Below are 22997 nucleotides of genomic sequence, written 5' to 3' on the forward strand. Positions count from 1 at the left end.
GGGTGTCAGACAGAAGCAAATAATTGCCCTTGTACCAACAGTACAGAAAATCATGATCTACATCCATGTAAGGAATAAGTTATTTTACAATACGGGCAGTGAGGACAGGGCTCTGAGTGCTGATGGAGCTGTGGGTGCCCCCGTTCATTGCAGGTGGTGGGACCAGATGGCCTTCAGGGGTTCCTTTCAACTCAAAGCATTCTACAATTCAGGGAAACTTAAAAGAAGTCAAACTTGCAGGGGTCACAACCCTGCTTAAATCTGGAGGTGGCAAGGTCTGCAATGCAGCTTTCCTACAGCCCAGCACTTTCATCCTCTCACCTCTCATCGTCAAAACCATTGGCATCATCAGACCTGGAAAAAAAAAAAAACCAAACCAAAACACAGGTTGCTCAGGGCCTGGTGGGAGCACATCTTCAGTGCCTTATGTTGCCCTTCCCCACAGAGAGACTGCTGTCTGTCCACAAATGTAGCCACCGACTCAAGGGGAGGATCTGGATAGGAGAAAGATGCTGTCAAAGCCCCACGGTCATCTGTTCATGTGCTGCAGGATGGTGACACAGCCATGGTAGCTGGTACAGCGCTGCAGCGGGGGCTGCTGCTCCACACTCCCCGTTACAGGGTCAAAAGTGAATGCTTTGTCTGTGCCTTCCCCGTTCTCATCTCGGCCGCCCAGGATGTAAATCTTCCCTCCACACACCGTCAGGCCGCAGCTCTCCTGGAAAGCAGAAGGAAAGGCTGAAAGATGAAGGATGGCCCAACAGCTTTGGGCGGTGGGATTGAGCAGGAGTGCATGACTGCTATGGGCTCAGCCCTCACCTGTCCTGCATGGGGGGAAATAAGCAGGATGAGTAGGGTACAGCTCTTGAGGTACTTTGGTATTATGGTTTCAGGCACTTGAAGAACCTCAAGCCAAATGTCAGCTCCCCAGTATACTTCCTTCACATTTAATCTCAGCAAAATGCAGACGGGTACCTTTATTCCATGGAGAGAGAAGGCTCAGAGCTTCTCTCCTCATATTAGGAAAAGTTCTTATATGAATATTAGGGAAAATTTCTTCACAGTCACTGGAGCAGGCTGTCCAGAGAGGTGGTGGAGTCCCTGGAGGTGTTCAAGAGAAGGGCTGATGTCACACTGGATGACATGGCCTGGAGTGGTCATAGGTATGGGTTGGTGGTTGGAACTGGATGACCTTGTGACCTTATCGGCCTTTCCCTCCTTAACAATTCTATGATTCCTAAGTCTTTCTCTTACCAGAGGCCCAGGGAGGGCAGCCACTTCTCGCCAGCTGTCTTTCCTTGGATCATAGCTGAAGATTTTACTGAGGAGCCCACCTACAACATAAATGATGTTGTCCAAACAGACGGCACTGATGCACCTCTGGTAGAAAGGAGTGGGAGACAAGAGAGTCCACTTGTTGTCTTCTGGATCATAGCATTGGACCTGGAAGGAGAAACGCAGCTATGGGAACATAAATTTATCTCATCTCCTTGCTTGGATGGAGATAATATCCACTAGAAATAAAAGAAAATTGGTCCAGAAACACGGATGGGAACTTCAACACTCAGAGGCCAGTGCAATGATCAAAGGGACATTCCTTCATCAGCTGGCTGGGGTCATGTTCTTTTGAGGGTCTATGCCTTCAGCTCTCACAGACAGATTACCAGCTGGTCCTAACCAACACACTACATGGTTACATATTCTGGTATTGAGCTGGGAGCCCCTATCTGCTCTCAGTGCAGCTCAGATGTCACCTTCCTTGGTAAAACCATTATTATTATAATATATATTTTAAGTCTCCTATTCTTCATGTTCCTTGCTGGCCTTTCTGTGATCCTTTCCATTAAAGCACAGTACCTGAAAGCAGACCAAAGATGAGCTGAAACTTCCCACGGGCTTATTTTGCATCTCTTAGTCTGTTTCCACCTCCCAGCCATCCTCACCCCCTTGCACCACCCATACCTTGTCAGTGTTGGCAGTGTCATCCACAGCACCACCCAGCACATAGAGCTTGTTCAGGCAGGAGACCACGGCTGCCGAGCTCACTGCTTGTGGCAGTGGAGCCAAGGTGGACCAGCTGTTGGAGAAGGTGTCATAGCACTCCACACTGGAGAGGCGGTAGAAACCATCAAAGCCTCCCACAGCGTAGATCTGCCACAGAAAGAGCAAAGCAAGCCAGTTAGAATCTCCTGTACTCACCAGCTGGGCTATACACTATCACAGAGTACTAGAGCTGACACTTGTCCAGCCACAGTGATGCTTTCTTGTTAAATCCATCATATGTCAGGGTTTGAAACACCCTACGCTGCACAGTTTTCACCCAAAGCCTCAACACAGTCATCTTGCAGAAGTCTCTCAGCACCCCATGGTAGATCTTATTGCTATAGGTTCATACGTGGCAAACTCAGGCAGCAAAAAAAAGCATTAGCTAGAGCTAATAGTACCATGATTACGTCCTGGTCTCTAAATGACTGAGATAACAAACAAGCTCTGACAATGTCTCATTGCACTGGGAATTGGGAAAAAGGGAAGACTGTTCCAAACAGGCTTGTTTCAAAACCTACCTTGCCCTGAAGTGTTGCCATTTTGTGCCTCCATCGGCCTTTCTGCAGACAAGCAACCTTGATCCAGACATTCAGCTGGGAGCTCAGCACCCAAACATCATTGCTGCTGATGTGTCCCCCTTAAAAACAGAGGAACGGAGGGCTGGCACAATCTCAAAGACAGACCCATCACCCTGGCACACCGCTATTTTATATGGGTCCTCCATGCAGCAGAACAACCTAGGCCAGAATGTGGCTGTTGGGTTACTCTCACGTAAACTCAGCTTCCCAAGGATGATGCCCTCTGAATTTCAAGGCACTTATTACACAACTCCATCCCTTCTAAGGAGCTCTTCTATAGGCTTTGTATTTTAAATCAAGGATGGGCAGATGGTGATGTGATAGGAAACCCTGAAAGTGCACATCAAAACCAACTCACTCCACTGCAAGAGGATGGAAACCCAGATAAGCAAGGAGGAAGGTTTTTCCAAAAGTGCCATCTTCCCCAGAAGGCTAAAAGTGTTTCTTGGGACAACAAAATCCAGGGTAAACTTCACCAAGAAGTGACTTTGTTCTGGAGCTGAGATGCATGTCAATGAGTCCCAGTGAATCGACCCCAGGAGCAGTTCTCTGAACTGAGCTCCAGGTGGGGACTACAGCTGTCCCAGGACACCTCACCTGATATGTAGACATCATTCTTCAGCGTGCAAGCAGCAAACTCTGACTTGGTGTAGCCAGGCACACTGGAGAGGGCCGTCCACTGCCTGCTCTTTGGGTGATAGAGATCAGTGAAGGGCAGCTTCAGAAGGCCTTTCTTATCACAGCCCCCAATGATGATGATAACTTCTGCCAGCTCCATGAACCTAGACCATAAAAGGCATGGGTAAGTCCCTAAGTCCCCATCCCATTTAGGATACTGGCAGCACATCCCAGCGGGTAGGGAAGGCTCCTTTCTGTCACCAACTACCAGTTTCCTAGGCAAATCATTTTGCCCATGCACCTTCCCTCTTATCTGCCCATTCAAATCTCTCAGCTTGAGTGGGAAAGGGTCCAAACTTTGTAGGGAAAGAAAATTGAGAGCGACCTTTGAAAGTCCTTTGTGAGATTGCCTACTGCCCCTCACCCTGTCCCTTCCTGCACAATAAAGCCTAATACTCAACACAGGGCTGCAAGCACGGAAAGCTGCTCCTGGCAGCCAGCCTGCAACATGCTCTCTGCCTGGAGAGAGAAGTGTTTCCAGGAAATCTCATTTTCTCCAGCCCTAACAGAAGAGAGCAGATGAGACAGACGGCTGGGCAGGAAAGTCTTGCCAAGAGGTAGGTGGCCAGAGAGGAGCAGCCCTGCAGGAGGAGAGAGGAGAGGAAGGAAGAGGGAAGAATGGGATTTGAAAGGCTTGGTACAATCCCCAGCTCTGTCTCCATTTGTGCAGCCTGAGACAGTTTACTTTAGACCTAAATTGTGAAAGAAGGGGAGTTAAAATGGGAATGCTGGGAGTGGGATTTATTCCCAGTGAATTTAATCTCTGTGCTTGGAGAGGGCACCACGGACTGGTATTGAGCAGTTCTTTGTGTAGCGGCCCGTTGTCTCAATCAGCACAGAGAAAACAAGTCCAAGCCTCACATCAGACTGAAAGGGCTTAAACCATCCCTGGAGGTTTAAAAAAAAACCCCAAAAAAACAAAAAACCAAACAGGCTCATGTCATGCAACGTGGTTTAGAGCAGTCACAGGCATGGGCTGACGGCTGGACTAGATGACTGCAGTGGTCTTCCCAACCTTAACTATTCAACGATTCCACATCCCCATTCTTCTACCCAAGCTGCTCCACTAAGAGGCAAAAGTAAGCTGGATTCCATGGTCGAAAGTGCAGAAGAACACAAGAATTTGTCCCCACAGCCATCATTCTCCTCTAGAGAAGCACAGGAAGCCTTACAAACCACATGGCTTGATACAGCAACCCATCCTAGAGCAGAGGTGCTCTCAATGGAGTTGTTCATTGGAGTGCTTACCAAACACGTGCTGAATGTACCAGCGTCACCATGAAGGAGTAACAGAGGCTTACCATATGTCTGTCTAAGTCTAGAAAATCCATATGTCAAAATCACAGAAAGGTGCATATTCCCATGCATACCCACCCCCAGAAATTGGTTTTCCTTTGTATTTTCCATTTCATACTGCCAGCTGCCTGGGTTGGAACTTCTTTATCTTCATGTCAATCAATGAATCGCAGGTACAAAAGAAAGAATTTGGGGTGCCTAGGTAGCTACTTGGACTGCAACTCCCTTTTATTCCTGGACATTAATTACTGTCCCAGCAGCTATGCCTTTGAGCTAGGCAGCATGCTGATAGCTAGAAGGCTAAAGTGAAGTAAAAGACAAAAAAAAAAAAAGTAATCATAGAATGGTTGGATTGGAAAAGACCTTAAAGCCCACTCAACCCCAACCCCTTCCATGGGCTGGGTGTCTGCCACCAGATGAAGTTGCTCAGGGCTCCCATCGATGGCCTTGGACACCTCCAGGGATTGGGCACCACAGCTCTGGGCAACAGTGCTGGGGCCTCACCACGTCTGGGGAAGTAATTTCCTCCTTGTATCTGACATAAATCCCCCTTTTAGTTTAAAATGGTTATTATAAATAATAAAATTGTGTAGAACTGTTACTACGAGTCGCAATGGTTTAGTGGGCATGATGAGGATGGGCTGATGGTTGGGCTAGATTATCTTGGAGGACTTTTCCAACCTTCACGTTACTCTGATAAGAATCAAAGAACTCCATACAAACTTTAAGATACAAGAACTTGGACCATGCAGGTCTAGGGAAGATGACATTGCGTTTTACCTTCTGGGCCTCGATCTCAAAGAGCTGACCTCATTCCCAAGGATGTAATACTTGCGGGCTTCGTGCAGCAGAGGGATGCACTCCTTTGAGTCCTGGATGAGCCCATCCATTTCCACCTTCTCCAGGAAGTAGGTGGGGTTGAGCAGTGGCAGACGCACATGCTCAAGGAGATCCTTCAAGGCTCCTTTCCGGGCAGGTACGTCGTGTCGTACCCAGCGCATGACTGCTTCAAAGACCACCTCCTCCTTGGGAACCACCAGCTGCTCATCAGACAAATACTCAACCAGTTCCTTCACACCCATCTCTAGGAACTCTTCATGGCACGACACCTCCACGAAACACTCCAGCATGAACCTCTTGCTTTTTTCTGTCAGGGAAGTGATGGAGAACGAATCGGCAAACTTCATGATGCCTAAACAATTGCAGGGGTGAAGCTGGCCTTCAAGAAAGCTGATACAAGCATCCCTAAGCTTGGAGATCTGCAGCAAGTCAGACAGTTCCAAGATGCCTTCAACATTGTCTTCCTGAATGACAATGTTCCCCCCATACATATAGTCAAGAAGGAGAGACATGGTGGAAGCAGAAATCTTCTGGATGTTGATGATATTCTGATGGCTTTCCTTGAGATTGCCACCAAACATCGCCCGGAAATAAGTGCTGTTGGCTGACAAAGTAGCACGGTGGCAGGGGAATTCTTGCCCATCAATTAACAACACCACATCTGTGAAGATGCCACCACGTCGGTAGGCGTTCAGTGTCTGTAGGATTTGCTCAGCATGGCAGGACCCATTGCAGAGCTTCACATGCAGCTGCTCTTTGCTGGTGTCGCGCGTTGCATTTTCCAGACTGCTTGTCCTGTAGCTTGATTCTTCTTTCATCATTCGATGCATCCTGGCTGGGAAGCAGTGAATGAGATGACAGATCAGACCGTTAATTAAAATATCTGACCACAGCATCCAACAGCACTGTGATTTCTGCATCTTTCTTGATGACATCAGGCAGTACAGATTCCAGCCAAAATCTTAGACAGATTTTACCCTCATCCAGAGGACCTCATCCTCCATAACCAACATTTTCTCAAAAACAAAACCCAGATGTGGCCTCTAGGATATTCCCAACGCAACCCCATCCCAGCACACCAAACTCTTCTGCTTTTAGATGATTCTTTGTAAGACAGTTGCCTTACCCAGGCTGTGCTTTATTAACAACTTCCACACTGTTTTCTTTCTTTCTAACATCTCGAAGCTCCCGTTAAGCTAATTTCCCCACCCAGCCAAATTCAAACCATCCATGGTGCACCATTTCTTCCCAAGAACCCATCCCAACCAGTTGCTGCTGCACTGACACAAGTCCTTGGAGGAACTGAACTTAGGTCTCCCCCTGCTTGCCGAACTGCTCTATCAGCTGAGTGTTAAATAAGAGGCATAGCAATGCCAACAGTTCTTTTTTAAGAGCATAGCACCAAGCATTCAGGTGGGATGTCTGTGAGGGCAACCCTACTCCTGCCATGGGGGTATTGCAGAGACCTGAGGAGCAGTGAGGCAGAGCAAAGAGCCCTACATAAATCCCTAAGCAACCCTGGGGGAACAGGTGGAGGCTCCAGACATCCCAAATGGCACTGAGAAGTGCTCAGGCTGCAGAAGGGGAATGCTGTCAGCTCAAAGTGATTTAGAGAAGTTACAACAAAGGCAGTATGGTGAACTCTGGGTTTTGCTGGCACACGCGGCTCCAGCCAAAGAAGACAAACGTTCCCATTTCATCATTTCTCACCTTGATCTATGCGAATGCCCAAGCCCCTGGTGACAGTAAGCTTACAAAGAGAGACCTCCCCTGGATAAACCCAAAGTTCTTTCCCCAGCTCACACCCCTCCTCATCTACCCATGATACCAACTCTGAGAAGAGAGTGGGATTCTCCCATTGCCCTTACTCACACACACTCCTTTCTGCATCACTCCCTCCATCCCAATATTGCTAAACTCTGTATTTGTAGGGAGAAAGCTCTCCCAGCTGTTAGCACAAGAATCTCAACATTACCTGGCCCGAAGGTTGAGTCCTCCAGGTGGGACCTAATGAACACAGCCTCCCTCGTGGAGATCTCCCATCCACGCCGGGGTTCTGTGCAGAGATGAGCCCCCTCCACTAAACACGCTCAGCCTGTCTCTGGCAATGCTTGGGGAAGCACAAAAGCATCGCCTTTATGCTCTCTGCTGAAGAGGTGGGGGAGAAATCTGCTTTTGTTTCTCCGCTACAGGGCATTAGCCATGCAGCTGTCAATAACAGCCAGTCTGGGAGGAGCTAGGGAAAACTCACCGAGGATCGGGGGGAAAACAGAGCACACCAGGACAGCTTATGAGGGATGAGCCATCTGGAGAGCAAATTGGGGTCCAAGTGGAATAATTTATTTGATAGAGACTCCAGCTCGCTGGAAACCACACTAAATTCAATAAATAAAATACAGCTCTGCGAGCAAAATAGGCACCCGTAACACAGATAGATTGGGTCAGGCAGAAGACACGGTGCCCCTCATTAATGCGTGATAATTAGATAATTAGATCCACAAGGACAGACAGGAAGGTTTGCCCCATGTGGCTCTCAGCAGCCTCCCTTCCAACTCAATCCCATTGCTGGCTGAAGCTCCTAGTAGGGAACAAAGCAGCCCTGAGTTGGATCCATGAAGTAACCAGCAGCCTCAAGATTGCCAAAACCCTTGATGAAATGCAGCCCATTCCCTTGCCCAGCATCACTTTGTATTATTTCATTCTAAGCAGAAATGCAAAGAACGACCAACCCTGCGTGTTGCTATCCCAGTAAAGTCGTCTTTCCTTGGAGCACCACCACTGTGTTTTCCAGCTGGATCCCTTCTGCTCCTCTCCCATCAGTGAGATGCAGGGCACAAGCTGGCATCCTGCTCATTACCAACATTTGCATATGAATTGGCAGCGACCTGGAAAGGACTGTGGTTTCCCAGCCTCTGCCGTGGGCTCAGAGGGCTGGGGAATTTGGTTTTAGGACCTTCCATCCCCAGTTGAGTTGGCTCTGCTGGGCTCCATCCAGGATGGGTGGGTGGAGAGGGTCATCAGGACAATGAGCAGCACAGCACCAATCCTTCCCTTTGGGACAAACAGATCTCCTGAGTACAGGAAACCCTTCACCGACATTTCAAAGCTATTGACACCTTGCCAACCAACCCGAAAGCAAACCCCAGCTTCCAGCGAGGCGTGCAGCCTGTTGGTAAGTAGTTACAAATGCACCAAATGGCTGTGAAGGGAAGATTTTCTGGGTTGCAGCTGACCCTGTGTTCATGCCAGGCCATCTATTAGCACATTTTCACAGGCAAGCTGTACTGTGCTTAGCCCTGGATCTGTTCCTGTGATGTCACCGTGTCCCAGCATGGCTGTCACTGCGTGAAGGCTGGGGTACAGCCCATGTTTATGGTCAAATTGCATGAAACTGAGGGCGTTAAATACCCCAGAGGTCTGGAAAAGGACATTGGGGTGCCTGATAGGCAGCATGGAGGAAGAACACTCTGTGCAGGGGCAAGAGTTCATCCTCTCATTTGCTCCCAGTGCCCTGAGTCTCCTCCCAGGGTAGATGGAGACACCAGAAGCAGTGAGCTGGGAGCCCTATTCCACTGTAAAATATTTTTTTTCACATGAAAGATAATCAACCCACGGCATGTGGTCTACAGGAGCCATCAGGCACAAAACCACATGCATTAAAAAGATGCAAAAGGGAAATAAAAGTTTGTAACAGGATCTGTGGAAAAAAACTCTTTGTGAATGAGGACTGAAAGGAATAGCAGAGTAATTGTGTCAGAGAAAGAAATAGGAAGGGGTGCAGTTAAGGTAAAAAGAAATCAAGTAGAAAAGAGGAAAGGAAAGAGAGCTTTGGATAAATCAGGTAATGGAGGTCATAGGGAGAGTGATCACTAGGACCTAAGCACAGCATCAAAGAATCAAGAAGGTTGGAAAAGACCATTCAGATCCCCAACCCCAACTCAACTGCAGCCCACCATGCCCACTGCCCACATCCCTCGGTGCCACATCCCCTTGGTTCTGAAGCACCTCCAGGGATGGTGACCCACCGCACTCCCTGGGCAGCCCATTCCAGTGCCTGACTGCTCTTTGGAGAAGAAATTGTCTCAAATATCCAACCTGAACCTTGGTTCAGGTATGGGTTGTACCCATTGGTCTCGCCATTACACACCCAATGGATGGATGTGCATCCTACCCAGGACGGCAGTCTGCATGCTCCTGGCAGCAATGCCCAGGGCTTCATCTGGCTACAGAGAGTCAGGAGACTCTTCCTACCCTCATCCAGTTAGTGGCAGTGAAAGACAGTCACTGGCATCCAGAAGAAGAGACCAAAGCAGAAGAATGAAGAAGACGAGGAGGACAGACTGGAGCAGAAACAGAGTCCAGGAAGAGGAGAGGGAAAAAACATGAGAAGCTTAGGAGGAAAAACAAATGGTTTCTCTATAACCTTCCAGGACCTTCCAACCCAACCATTCCATGCTTCCGTGACCTTCCAGGACCTTTCTAACCCAACCCATGCTATACCTCTATAACCTTCCAGGACCTTCCAACCCAACCATGGTCACTCCCTGCTTGGTCCAGCCAGCAGATGTTGCCTCGCACCAAGAGCAAGCCTTCAGCCCCATGTCACTGCTGTCACTCATAGCACAGCTGGATTTTCCATGCCACTTTTTGCAAGCTCTGAGCCACTGCATCATATGAAGGCTTTGGCAGGGATGTAAGAGATGCTTTGTATGGCAGGTTCCTGCAGACCTATGATACAGCCACATCAGCATCACCTCCCAGAAACCACAGGGCTGCAACTCTGCCAATAAAGTGACTGCGCCGGCATGGTTCCCAGGTACCATGAGAGCTATCACAGCTGTGCCACTAAGCTTCTATGGGCAGTTTTAGAGAAGAAAGAGTTAAATAGCACAACGTTGGCTGTCCCAAACCCTTTGGGCTTACAGCCAGCAGCCAATTCTCAGCTCTTTTATTTGAATAGCAGACACAGGCTACATGACTCTTATTTCTCTCCCTTCAACTTTTTAGTGTCTTTCCCAAGGGCACAGCAATCACAGCCTCCCGTTATGGATTATTCGGTACTGTGGAAATCAGCAGCTCTCCCTCTTCCCCTTAGGGCAGTTTTATTTTTCACACTCAGATGGTATTCCCTCAGCCAGTCAAATCCTTGACACAGTACTGACTATCCGTCACCAACCAATGGGATACAGCCGTGTTTTCTTTAATCCCTTTCATCTGTCCCTTAATGCAGCCATTCATGAGCTGGAGAAAACAGCTGCTTAACAAAGAAGAATCCCAAGCTGTCCCAGACGAGATCCCCTCCTAACCCAAAGCACCCTCTGTCTGCAGCTGGGAGCAGATCCTGGCCTGAAGAATAAGAAACAGAGCAGATGCCAAGCAAGCCCTTCCTTTAATACACACTTTCAGCAAAGAACTGCTCAGGGACTTCTCAAGCTGGATCTTACATCCAGACTGTTGTGTTTAATAAGTGCTAATGGACATAAGAGCCAATTATTCCTCTTCAAACATGCTTATGTTTTTCAGCCTTCACAGCACCCTGGGGCAATGACGTGCACAGTGTGTATTAGAAATGAATTGCTTCCTATTTGTTTGGCTTAAAACTGCTGCCAGATCAGTGATACTGGTGCATCATTGTCCCCACGTGGCCACAAGCACCAAATATTTATTTGGCAGTTGTAACTCCAGACTTGGGTCTGCAGAGTCGCACCCTCTCCACCTGACTGCTTGTCAAGTGCTGTTGGATAAAATGGGGATGGGAGAGAGGGTGCAGCACTGACCTCAGAAAGGAGGATCTCCAAACCTTCTTATGGTCATAGAATCATTAATGTTGGAAAAGACCTGCAAGGTCCCCAAGCCCAACCCTACCCATCCCACTGACCATCCTTCAGTGCCCCATCTCCGAGGTTCCGGAACACCTCCAGGGTCAGTGACTCTCCCACCTCCCTCAGCAGCTGTGCAGGACACTGCCGTTCTTTTGGAGAAGAAATAGAAATTGTTCCTAATTTCCAACCTGAAGTCAGACCTTGAGGTTCTCCCATAAAGCACGAAGTGCAGAAACACGAAGATCAAAACGCAAGAAGGGCATTTTGTGAGCCCAAAACACACAACAAGATCACAGACGGGCAGGGGAATACTGACAGTTTATTTCACAGAGCATCTCAGAATTCATTTCGGTCCAGCTCTATTTTCATCAAAAAAGTATATTCCTTTTAAAAAAAAAAAAAAAGTAGCAAATCTTCAGGACGATAACGGTAACAGTCGGTGCGTTACGCATAGAGTTTGGGTCTCACCATAAAAAAAAGTGAATTGTGAAGACAGTGACTCTTGGTTGGATCGCTTTTAACACTTCCAAGCTTTTAAGCACTTCACCTTTCAATAATGTCATCTCCAAGGATAAAAAACAGAACATGCAGGTGATTATCAACAGATGCCAAGATTCAACAACAGCTCTCACTGGCAATGACAACCCGCCAGGAATGCTTCAGTGCAGCACCTCAGTAAGGGGAGAAGCAACTTTTATCTCAAAAGCCTTCAAATCCACCAAAACCTTGCGATTCTGCAGGAAAAAAAAATAACCAGCCACCATGTGTCACGGAATCAAGAGAGTTCCATATAGAAGATCAGCTTTTGAGGAGGATAAGAGGGAGCGTGGAGTAGGGACTCATTCCACCTACATTCATGAAAACCCAAGGTAGATGCAGACAAATTAAAGCCTCAATTTGTGCTGCTTAGAAGCATCACAGTTCAGATTTGTTTGCTTGCATTCTTAACAGAGGTATGTTCCTTATGTCACTTTGGCATGCCTTCTTTCTCTTTACATGGCTGCAACGACCACTTCTGCACTCTCATTCTTATGCACCGAACCCAAGATTCTGAGGTTTCAATATGCTACTTCAGTACATTCAAGATTCAAAACTTCAGTGCTGCCACAACAAGGACGATCTGCCCGAGGCTGATTGCTGTGGCTTCCTTCTGGCTTTTCCAGGTTTGCCTTAGGAGGCACATCAACATCCCCCAAACCTCCCTTCTTTTCTACAAGGCGACTTCTCCCAGGGCTCAGCAAGCAGGCTCAGCCCAAAGCCTGAGCTTCGGGTCACATTCCCACCATGGGAAACAGCTCCCATGGTCCTGGCATTTCCAAGGTGGAACACACCAAGCTTCAAAGGAAGCTCGTGCTCAATGGGATTTCCCACTTTGCACACTGTACCAACCATGATCCGGTGAGGGAAGGAGTGACCCAACAGCAGAAGGCCACAGGGACCGAGCCAGGAGCCATTCACATCACTGTCAGCCTTCCAGCTGGATTCAGCTGCTCTGGGAACCAGCTCCACGCAAACAGAATGCTGACCCAAAAACAGGCTCTGCCCAGTGAGACCTTGGAGACTGAGAGCAGGGAGCTGAGCACCCCACTCCTAGGCTGAATCAGTGCAGGGATAAAACACAACCACCATCAGTGTGGTTTCGAAGCTTTATTTCATGTTTCTTTAGATCTCTGCTCTAGGATTTTGGTTTCAAGCCTTTTGCACTGGGAGTGTGCATCTGCTGCAAGACCGCTGCTCCTCTGGAGGATACTGACATGCAGCTTTAAAGATGCTGGTTTCAAAGCAAGGAGGAAACATCTCCTTGCAGGAATAAATTACTGTCCTGGGCTACTTCAGCTTCCAAACTATTTACATCTCCTTCACTCAGGGGCATCTGCTGGGCACAGAGGGGCTCACGCTGCTGCTGCTCCTCTTCCTGCATGGATGCAGTGAAGTAAGGAGCAACTGCAAGTGCCACGTGGCATAGCAGGCACTTTAGCCAGATGGGAGCAGTGATGGTGCCCATGGCATTGCTTTTTGCAAGCCATCCAGGCTCCCAATGGAGCCCAACTCATGGAGAAGATAGAAAAAGAACAGCAAAATCAAAGCACTGCTGCCAGCAGAGGCCAACTTGCAGCTACCACCCAGGATTTGCCTACAGACATTTCAAGAAGGCCATTTTTCTGTCGACATCCAAGTTTTGGGGATGGGGAATGGGACAGAGAGAATGTGCCCAAGTGTCTGAGCCAGTGCAACTCCTTCCCCAGCTCTGAACTCCGACATGGAAGAGCAGTGCCATCTCCTCTCCAAGGAAAGCTTCTCTCCTCCAAGCAGGCTCCTGTTCAATTACAGCTAACACTTCATTGCCCAGGAAGGGAAAAGGTGGGGAGGAAAACAGAAAAAAAAATGACACTTCACGAGAACTTCACAACATACAGTTTAAACAATTCAGCTACACAGTCGATGCATCAAGGGAAGGAATGGAGCAGGGTGGGGGGAACTGTCCCAAACTCCCCCCAGGGGGACTCAGGCTGTCACGTCAAGGTTCAAATAACTTCAGCCATAACGTAGAGGGTTTAATGAACACAGTATTTCCACTCATGCCCTGGAAAAATTACACTCAAGGAAGAAAAAAAAAAAAAAAAAAAAAAAACACAAAAACAAATAAAAATTTTCAAAATATTTACAAAAAAAAACAAAAAGAGAATAGCCCCTCAATCTCAGAACCAGAGAGGTGGAGCAGCCACTGATGGTGGAATGGAAAGGGATCTCTGCCCGGCCAGCAGTTCATCAAAGTTTCCCATCCCATGGAGAGCAGGAGAGCGCAGCTCTCGTTGCAAACACGGGGTTGGCCAGACGTGGGCTTGGGCTGGAGCCCCTCAGTTCATCCTCAGCCTGGTGTCCCGATGATCCGTGGGGGTGACCATCTCGTTGGCATAGCCATTTTCAGAGCAGAGGGACAGCTCGTCTGTGGTCTCCACGCCGTTGTTGATCTCTGGGGAGGGTAAAGGAGGGGGGGACATTGTCACAGTGGTGCAAGATACAGGAGACCCTCGTGGATGAGCAGCCAGTAAAATCATAGCATCACCTAGGTTGGAAAAGACCTTCAAGAGGATCCGGTCCAACCACCAACCTGACCTCCAAGTCCCATCACTAAGCCACATCCCTTAGTGCCACATCCATGTCCCTTAAGTTCCACGAGGGATGGGGCCCTGCCACTTCTCTGGGCAGCCCACTGCAATTCTCGACCATCCTTACTGTGAAGAACCTCCTAACATCCAGTCTGAATCTCTCCTGATGCAATTTGAGATTGAGATCCATCTTATCCTAAAGGGATTTCCGTCTGGCTTCAGTAGCATTAACCCGATTTAAGATCCAGCAATGAATTACCTCCAAGCTGGAGCTCATCTCTAAATTTCAGATCCTGTAAGCTCCATAATCACCAGAGGCAAAACTGGACCTTGCCATACGTGTGATGCTATGCTGAATTAACTCACCTTTGGAAAAAGAAATATCTGAACATCATCTCTACCCTATTTGCTGCTCTGGAACCGGGAAGATTCCTGTAGTCACTGTGGAAAATATACACCCACTGATGTTTTAATCATGTCCACCAACTCTAAGTGAAACCATTTGTTTCAGAGGCACAAAATATTAACATGCACCCCTGACCTCAGAAGGTGCTTTGTTTCTAAGAGATTTCATGCCTAGAAAACAGTGGGGAGGCTTAATTTTCCTCTCATCAACTGCTCTCTTATTCTGTTTTCCCTGGGTTTACTCCTCATTTTGACCATCAATGGAGGGCAGAATCAGGCCTGCTTTCCTCACAGTAAAATCTTTGAAGCACAGCTTGTCTTCGTACAATAAACCCTGATCCCTACTGGAGATCTCCAGGAAAAAAAGCCAATAATAGAGCACAAAGGCAGACTACAGTCACATTCCTTCAAACATGAGCATTCCAGCTTCACACATCGATTTTAGCCTTGTAAAACTAAATGTTTCCTTTGTACAGATGCCTGGGATCTTTCTTGGAGGTGGGCTTGGACAGACACACTAAGAGGAAGATGCTGCATACCAACATGAAAACCCGCAGCCATATGGGACGGAGGAGCCAGAATCACATCCCAAAAGTGACCACATCTCACAGCAGGGTCAGTCCAACCATCCCATCCCACCAGTGGGAGATGAGACCCACATCAAGGTGTGGTACTGAGGGATATGGTCAGTGGGGGTGGTGGAGGTGGGTCAGGGTTGCACTTGGTGACCTTTGGGATCTTTGCCCACCTTAATGAGCCTGAGACTCTGCCTCCTCCATCAGCAGAGTGACAACTGAAGGATGAAGCACAGAGCTTCGACTGAGCGGCCCTGATCCATACCTGAGAAGATCAGCTTCTCCTTCATGATCTTGACATCCCGACTGGACCGGCGGACGGCAGCGCTGAGCATGATCTGCTCTGGGTTGTAGGTCCTGATGCTTCCTAAGCGCCACCTGCAAGAGAAGAAGGGGAAATCAGGGGCTGGGTCTCCCCACCCCTGACAGCATCCTCAAAGTGCTCACCAACACTGGGAAGATCAAGTCCCAGAGGCCCTCAGTGCTTTCGTGCCCTTGTACCAACACAACCCAGGACGGCAGGAGGATGTTTGGAGATGAGCATGTGGTCTCAGGGAGGTTACAAACATAAAAAGGAGTCATCTCCAAACCACCTTCAGCATCCCAATCCCACTAATTCCAACAAGGACTGCAGGCACCCCAAACCCCTCTGCACCACATCAGCTGGACAACTGCACTAAGGAGGTGAACTGTTTTGACTCTGAGAGTGGTTCCGAGGGAACAAAGACTGAGCCAAGTGAAGGAACTTCTTTTTCCTCGCTTGCATTTGTAGGAGAAGAGAACTCAAAATTCAAGTCTCAAACCTGAGACACGCAGCAAAGACATCAGCATGAGATGCTTGGAAGGAAAGCACGAGCACTCCCAATGCAGGTAGATCTTTATGTACAATGCCCCTGCATGGAATTTATCTCAGGGCAGTTCCCTCCCCAGTTGCCAGGTCTTTGCTTAAATGCTTCCAACCCAAAATGCACACTTTTTTTCTTTAGCTTCACCAAAAATTTCCATCACGTGAATGACAGTGTAAAGCTGATGAGAACCTGGCTGCACATGAACATTGGCCAGGCTTTTTGTTCTAAAAGTGCACATAAAGAAAATGCAACAACAGCAGCAAAGCTAAGTAGGGCTTTGCTTTTAAAGCTCTTTTTCACCCCGTGAGCATCTCCGTAACACAGATCCTCAAAGAAAATACAGGAATTGGAGGAATGTTTCCTTCAAATAAAGGGAAATCGGGGCTTAGTGGGTTTTCACAGCCCCCAACCCACCAATTTGTTCCACCTCCTGCACACAGAGGAAGGCTTTCAGCGATTCCCATTCTCCCTGCCGGAGCCAGGGACGTAACAAAGCTCTTTGGTGGAAAAATAGCAGAGATTCAGGGCAGCCTATGGATTTTCTGATCTTCTGGCACCATCTAGTGGCTATACATCGAAGAAAAATGTGATATTCCTGTCTTTTATGGTTTTTTTTTGTTTGCTTTTCCTTTTTTCTTTTGGGTGGGGGTGAGTGACAGCTGCCTTCTCTTACATTTCCAACCCCCTCCCCATCCCAGGAGCAGATTTGAGAAGCTCCACACCAGTCTGGCCCCACAGCACGGGCCTGAAACGATCATAGATGAGGTCCTGGTGTTGTTCCATTCAAAATAAAGTGAAATAAAAGGAATCTGTCTGATGCTGATTTCCATGGTTTCCACTTTATTTTTCCCAAATCCCAATGGGTGACACCGCACTGTTGGAGCATGGATGAAGACAGGGCTCTGCTACAGAGGGCAGATGGGGTGGGATGGTGTGGGATGGTCACAGTGCACAGCTCATGGACCCGTGGACAAAAGCAACCCAGAAGGAGCACGAGGAGGTGGAGAAGATATTAAAGCATAAAAAAAAAACCAAGCCCCCAAAACGATTTTTCTTTTATCACCATCATCTTATCTGAGCTACTTAAACTTGGAAGATGGCCATTGTTCCCCTACTGTCCCACACAGGCAGATCCAGCTAAGATCAATATGTGCACAGGGTCTCACAGGATAAGAAATTCCTTAATCAGGACCAAAAAACGTTTTGTCACCATGCTGGGTCTTCCCTGTGCCCACAGCATTGGGACATGGAGCATTAGGTTGGATTGCATGGCCTAGATGCAGGGTGATCTCTTGCTCGAGTCATCCCACAGAGGGCTTGGGCCCCTTGAGGGCACAGAGCTCTGGACAGGATGCCCCAGCTCGAGCACTCTGACAGCTTTTGCACCACTTCTCTGGGTGAAATTTGTGCACACACCTGAGCTGAAGCACACTGACTCCAGGTGCCCTCTGAGTTCTCTCCCCTAACATTTTGTGGCCCTTTTCTGGGCTAGTACAGAGTGTTAGTAGGTTCAGTCAGGACTTGCTGAGCATTCAGGAGGGAATTTCAGCTCCAGGTAAAAGGAGTAGAGCAGGGCTCATAGCTGGGATGCATTTTTGAATGGAATGCACCCAAGGAGGAACATCAAAACCAGCCCAAATTTGCAAGGGTCATGCAATTACTCAGTTAGCTTCTACAGCTGCTTGCAGCTCCATGCAAAGCAAACCAAGCTCCCAATACCACCCCCATTTTGAAATACCCTCTTAGCAGAGGTGCCATCAGTCTATTTAACCATGATGCGACACCAATCTACGCTGCATGAAACATTTTCTGCTGAGCTCAATAGACTTAGGGTCACCAGGAAGCTTATTTAATAGGAAATAACACCTCTCCTACCCCCTTGGACTCTGTTGTGACCGGTCACATGTGCAAAAAGGGCAGCCCAGAGCAGGGCTCGTTGTGTCAGACAGACAGCAGGTTGTTCGTGTTCTGGGAGGCATCAAAGCAGACCAGACGGACATGGGATAGGAACAGACTAAAAAATACTGGGACAACAACACAGAGACAGCACACACCATGTTAGGGCCAGGACTAGGGTGCTTGGGTTGAGGAGAAATGGAAGGGAAAGGAGATGGGAGAGGACAGACTGGGGAAAAAATAGAGTTGGTTGGTACCAAGGTCATAAAATGGTAGTGAGCAAAGAGCCAAGCCAGACACAATCACACAGTCCCCATCCTGCTATTCATAGGATCATACAAAGACTTGGGTTGGAAGGGACCTCAAGGATCGTCAAGTTCCAACCCCCTGCCACAGGCAGGGCCGCCAACCTCCAGATCTGATACAAGACCAGGTTGCCCAGGGCTCCATCCAACCTGGCCTTGAACACCTGTTGTCTAAAGCCTGACCAACTCCTCCATGCCTCTCTCTTCTCCCCACCCACATGAAAAATGCCAGAGAGCAATGGAGAGTTGAAAGGAGGAGAACACTCAGCCTCCTTGTCCCCATTTTGGTGAGGTGATGCAAGGATGGAACACTGCAATTCCAAGTACCTGGTGGAGCAGGCGATGCTTCCAGATGGCCAACCCCAATCCCAAAGGTGGTGGGTAGGGGAACAGGGGGGGCTGAGCACGCATAGGGAGGAGCCAGTCCTCAAAAATGCAACCCCATGGTGCCAAGCAGAAGGAATGGAGAAGGTAACATGGAGAGTTTGGTCTGAGTAAGGACATGGTAAAGGCTTTACTGCAGAAAGGTGACAGTGCTTCCCTCCAAGGGGATGAGAACTACCACTGAGAAAAGAGTCAACGCAAGGAGAAATTTGGGTTGGCAATTTATGGCACTTTGAATCCAAAATCCCAGGCTCACTCCATTCCTGGGTTCACTGCTGTTTTTATTTTCAGACTGTATTTCCAGTTTCATAGTAGTGTAACTGGGAAAAGCCTCCAAAGCTCCAATGAGTGCAGCAGTCGTTGAGCCAAACCTGTTCAGCTGTTAGACCTATTAATTAACACCCAGGCTGGAGAACTGATACTTGATATAATTGAACAGGTTACATTTTCATCTTATTTAGCATTAGCCAGCTTAGAAGAGGTTGGTCCCAAAAAACCTCTGGTAAACGCAGGAAGAGGATATTTTGTAGTGAAATCATTTCCAAGGAGAAAGCATCATCTCCATGGGGAACTGCCCAGTTTCAGCACACTGCAGGACCTCAGAACAGGGCTGTGTTAAAGGGCACAACTTTGATCTTTGTAACGAAAGGTCAGATTGCCTTCAAAGCATCCACCAGCTTCAGCATCAGGCTCCCATGGTGCTCGTGGCTATGGACCATGCAATGTTCTGACTCTTATGGTCCCCCTGTGAAGCCAGATGTTTGAAAGCATCATGGAAAAGCTGCGTCCTGCACTGTCTGTCTGCAGTGAAGCCATAGCAGAGAGGGAGAAAGAAAGAGAGAAAGGAAGGCTGAATGAAAAAGAGAAAGAGGAGGAAAGCACCAGAATTACCTGATCATGTGATAGCTGTGAGATGCCAGAATGCAGCAGAGAGAGAAAGAGGAGGAACATGCACAACAGTCAGAGCAGTAAGAAAATAAACAAGGCAAAGAGGCAAAAAAGATTGGTTAGAAGTCATCACAGTTGGTATTTCCCTCTTGGAAGGCCTGGCACGATCCTGTTCCCAGAGCTGAAGTAGAAGAGCAGGAGCAATCCCTGCCCTATGGAGGAGAGACAAGCCATGCGGAGGAGAGAGACAAGCACATCGAAGCCGTGCCTCTGGTCCCACCCACCCCCAGGTCCTTGCGTGGAGGAAGCAGCTCTGTTTTACCCCAAAAAGGACTTCAGGAAAAAGTACACACACATACACACACATAAAAAAAAACCCTAAAACAAAAGCACACAGTGTACTGAAGGCCAAACGTCAAGCCCCACTTCGTGGAGCTGAGTCGCGTCAGCAGGGAGTCGATAGGCAGCTCTGCTGAGACTTGGTTTTGGCACAGACTCAGAGCTGATACCCATTCTTCTGCGTGGTGAAGCAGCCGTGAAGAGCAGGGAAATGGGCATCTCCTAAGTGGGATGCACAAAGCAGGAGCTCTTGGGAGGGCAAGCCTTTTGATGTAGAAAATCCAGCTTCTGACACTAGAGTTATTCTCCTTCCTTCCACTGACTTGGGGTTGAGCTGTCCCAGGGGAGAGAAATCCCAAAATCCTTCCACTCCTCACCCTAATTCTTCTCTCCCTACACCACCAAACCACCTCCAAGCTGGAAAAACATTCTGGGTAGAGGAGCAGTCCATATATCAGAATGCCCATGTAGCAGACCTATAGCCTACAGTATGGCTTAGTTTAACTCTTTTGGATGTGCCCTGTGGGCATGATAGAGAAAGCCTGCCAAACCAGCTTTGGGAAATGATGCAAAACTCTTCAGATGGTGATGGGTCAGTGGTTGGACTGGATGATTTTAGAGGTCTTTTCCAACCTTAATGATTCTATGCAGTATTTCATTGCCATGACCTTTAAATTCTGCTCTTGACAGAAGAGCATTAAGGAGCTCAGTCCCTTCCTTCAGCCTCCTCAGTGCATTTTGACCCTGACTGAGAAATAAAAGTCTGAAGGGCAGGGAAATCTCTTATTAAATCCACTGATGAAACTGAGGGATTAGAGGAAGCTTCCAGACAACATGGAGGAAAGGTTTAATCGGCTGCAAGACGTCTGAGCAAAATTATAAACAGATTGGTTAATCTCATTTAGGTCATTGGTTTTGTTAAGTGTTGGTAAATCGAATCTGAGAGGGGTTTGAATCTGCTTCTCATCCTATTATGCTGTGCTGGAATGGATGACCTACTGGGCACTGGTCTACCAGCCTGGGACTGTGCGAGTTGTAAATTTAGAAGGACATAATCAACAGACCCAACATATGGCCTGAAGTCAAATCCATAGCAGGTGTTGGCAGGAGCAATAGCCTGCTGTAGCGTGGTGAAAATGCCCAGGTAATTATCTGCCCTGGGGAGGGAAAGGAATTGCTGCAAGCAGATGATCTGAGGCAGCATGACAGCAAGATTACTGGCTCATAAAGCTGAAGGAAATGAAATTGCTACTCCTAACACAAAGGCATTTTGGAGATCAAGAAAGTAGGAAAGCACAAGCTTCTTGCTGTCTCTAGCACAGTGCTTTGTGCATGCTAAAGCAGGTGAGATTACAAAGCCGGGCGAAGAGCGAGGTGCAATTTCAAAATTGACATTTTCCCAGTGGAAGGCTGCTGATGCCAATGACAAAATTGACATTTTCCCAGGGGAAGGCTGCTGCTTCTCACTGGAGGAAGAGCATTCCTCCTCCTGAGCTCGTGCTTTCCCAGAGAGGGTTATTTCAGTGTCATCACTGACAGCTAAAGTGCCTCTTAGGAGAGCAGGCACATCACCAGGAGGACGCAGTCATTTCCTCCCTTATAATCAAGAGGGTGGTTTGGCCAACTCTACCATTAGCAAGTAGATTTATCTCCTACTGATTCATCGGTGTCTTAAGCCTGTCCTGCTCCCAGCCTTTCTGCTCCATGTCTTCAGGGTCCTAGAGGCTTCTGCCTCCACGTTTTCCTTGAAGAAAAGGGGATTTTTTTCTCCAAGCATCCAGTTGGGCAACTGATTGGATCTGCTAAGCTGCAACAGTTTTGCATCGCTTACATAACTCTCTTCATCCTAATGGAAACCAACTGATTTTAGAAAAGCTAAAAGACAACCCTGCTGTAAAAACTGTAACTGCGGAAACTCAAACCATTTCCTCACCTTTTCTATAGCATTTAAACTTCTTGATGACCATTTCCCCAAAAACACTTAAGGTTTCTCTCCCACGCACATTTATGAGAAGAGCAAGGAGTCTGCCATTCCTGCTGTGAGATCTCTTATTCCTCTTAAAAGCACTGACTTCATCGAATTCAAATGTCATCTCAGAAGTGGAATTAATTACTGTTTGCAGTCTTTGGAGGAATTTTTAATCAGTTTTCCTGCTATGGCAATCCACATGCGTGAGGAGCACCACAGTCCTCTCTTCCGTCTCCACCCCACACTCTCAATGAAAACACACACCACAAATACACGAGAGCTGAGCCACAACAATGCTACTTACTTCTGGAATATAAAAACTCCTACAATTATGATAAATGAAATGAGATCGGATGTGATCCAGATTAGGCGGTACTCGTCTGGAGGCTGCAAGACAAAGAACAGGAGCAGATCTTAAAGCTGTGTATATGCACAGGGAGACCACACATTGCTGAAGTCACCACCAGGGCAGAAAGAATCACAGAACAGCTTGGGTTGGAAGAGACCTCAAGGACCACGAAGCTCCAACTCCTCTGCTGCAGGCAGGGCCACCAACCTCCACGTTTCATAGCAGCCCAGGCTGCCCAGGGCCCCATCCAACCTGGCCTTGAACACCTCCAGGGATGGACGGGGCATCACAGCCTCTGTGGGCAGCTGTTCCAGCACCTCACCACTCTCTGAGTAAAGAAAAGCACAGAGCTGCAGGGGTCACAGACAAATCATGTTTACGACATTTCTAATGTCAGCCTGTCACTTGAGGTGGCATTATCAGGAGGCAAACAGGAAGAGCTTTAAGCTTTAAGCATTTTGTACGTGCTGATGTTTTCTCAGGGCTTTGTGGGCTGGAAGTTCCCTATCTCAGCTGTACCTCAAGGTGAGGTGAGAGGCTCTTTGGAAATCCAAGCCTGTGGGAAAACAAAAAATATTTCTGTCGATTTCTGTCTTTTAAGGCACAGGCAACTCTTGCTACATTTGCTGGTCTAAGTAATAACTATTAATAATCAACTCCTGATGATGC

The 22997-nt window shown here is 47.9% G+C and overlaps 2 protein-coding genes across 7 annotated transcripts in view; both read right to left on the minus strand.

The window, feature by feature from the left end:
• Positions 1–341: 341 nt before the first annotated feature.
• KLHL35 (kelch like family member 35) lies at positions 342–7508 on the minus strand. 2 transcript variants are annotated; one of them, XM_042886974.1, is made up of 7 exons: positions 7414–7508; positions 5379–6269; positions 3222–3406; positions 2565–2683; positions 1963–2151; positions 1255–1443; positions 342–354 (listed from the first exon to the last, which is right to left on the minus strand). In XM_042886974.1, the coding sequence occupies exons 2-7, from the start codon at positions 6266–6268 to the stop codon at positions 349–351; spliced, it is 1578 nt and encodes a 525-aa protein (XP_042742908.1). In that variant the 5' UTR covers position 6269; positions 7414–7508; the 3' UTR covers positions 342–348. The 2 variants fall into 2 exon arrangements, with proteins under 2 accessions (XP_042742908.1, XP_042742907.1); XM_042886973.1 differs by lacking the exon at positions 342–354 and adding an exon at positions 481–718.
• Positions 7509–13922: 6414 nt separating this feature from the next.
• The window catches only part of LOC122188565 (glycerophosphodiester phosphodiesterase domain-containing protein 5), a 166137-nt gene continuing 157062 nt past the window's right edge, over positions 13923–22997 (minus strand). For all 5 annotated transcript variants that reach the window (XM_042886971.1, XM_042886967.1, XM_042886968.1 and 2 more), the window contains 3 exons: positions 22284–22366; positions 15616–15728; positions 13923–14234 (listed from right to left, as the gene is read on the minus strand). In XM_042886971.1, the coding sequence (XP_042742905.1) occupies positions 14119–14234; positions 15616–15728; positions 22284–22366 (312 nt within the window). In that variant the 3' untranslated portion in view covers positions 13923–14118. The remainder of the gene's footprint in view (positions 14235–15615; positions 15729–22283; positions 22367–22997) is intronic.

This window comes from Lagopus leucura, unplaced genomic scaffold, assembly GCF_019238085.1.
Source record: "Lagopus leucura isolate 7727_CA_CO unplaced genomic scaffold, USGS_WTPT01 Super-Scaffold_100067, whole genome shotgun sequence".
Classification (NCBI taxonomy): domain Eukaryota; kingdom Metazoa; phylum Chordata; class Aves; order Galliformes; family Phasianidae; genus Lagopus; species Lagopus leucura.

Coding starts and splice junctions, on each gene's coding strand:
- KLHL35 (XM_042886973.1), bottom strand. CDS start 6,268: ATGCATCGAATGATGAAAGAAGAATCAAGCTACAGGACAAGCAGTCTG. Junction 3,407..5,378: donor TTGAGATCGAGGCCCAGAAG/GTAAAACGCAAT, acceptor TTTATGGTCTAG/GTTCATGGAGCTGGCAGAAG. Junction 719..1,254: donor CTGCCCTCCCTGGGCCTCTG/GTAAGAGAAAGA, acceptor TCTGCTTTCCAG/GAGAGCTGCGGCCTGACGGT.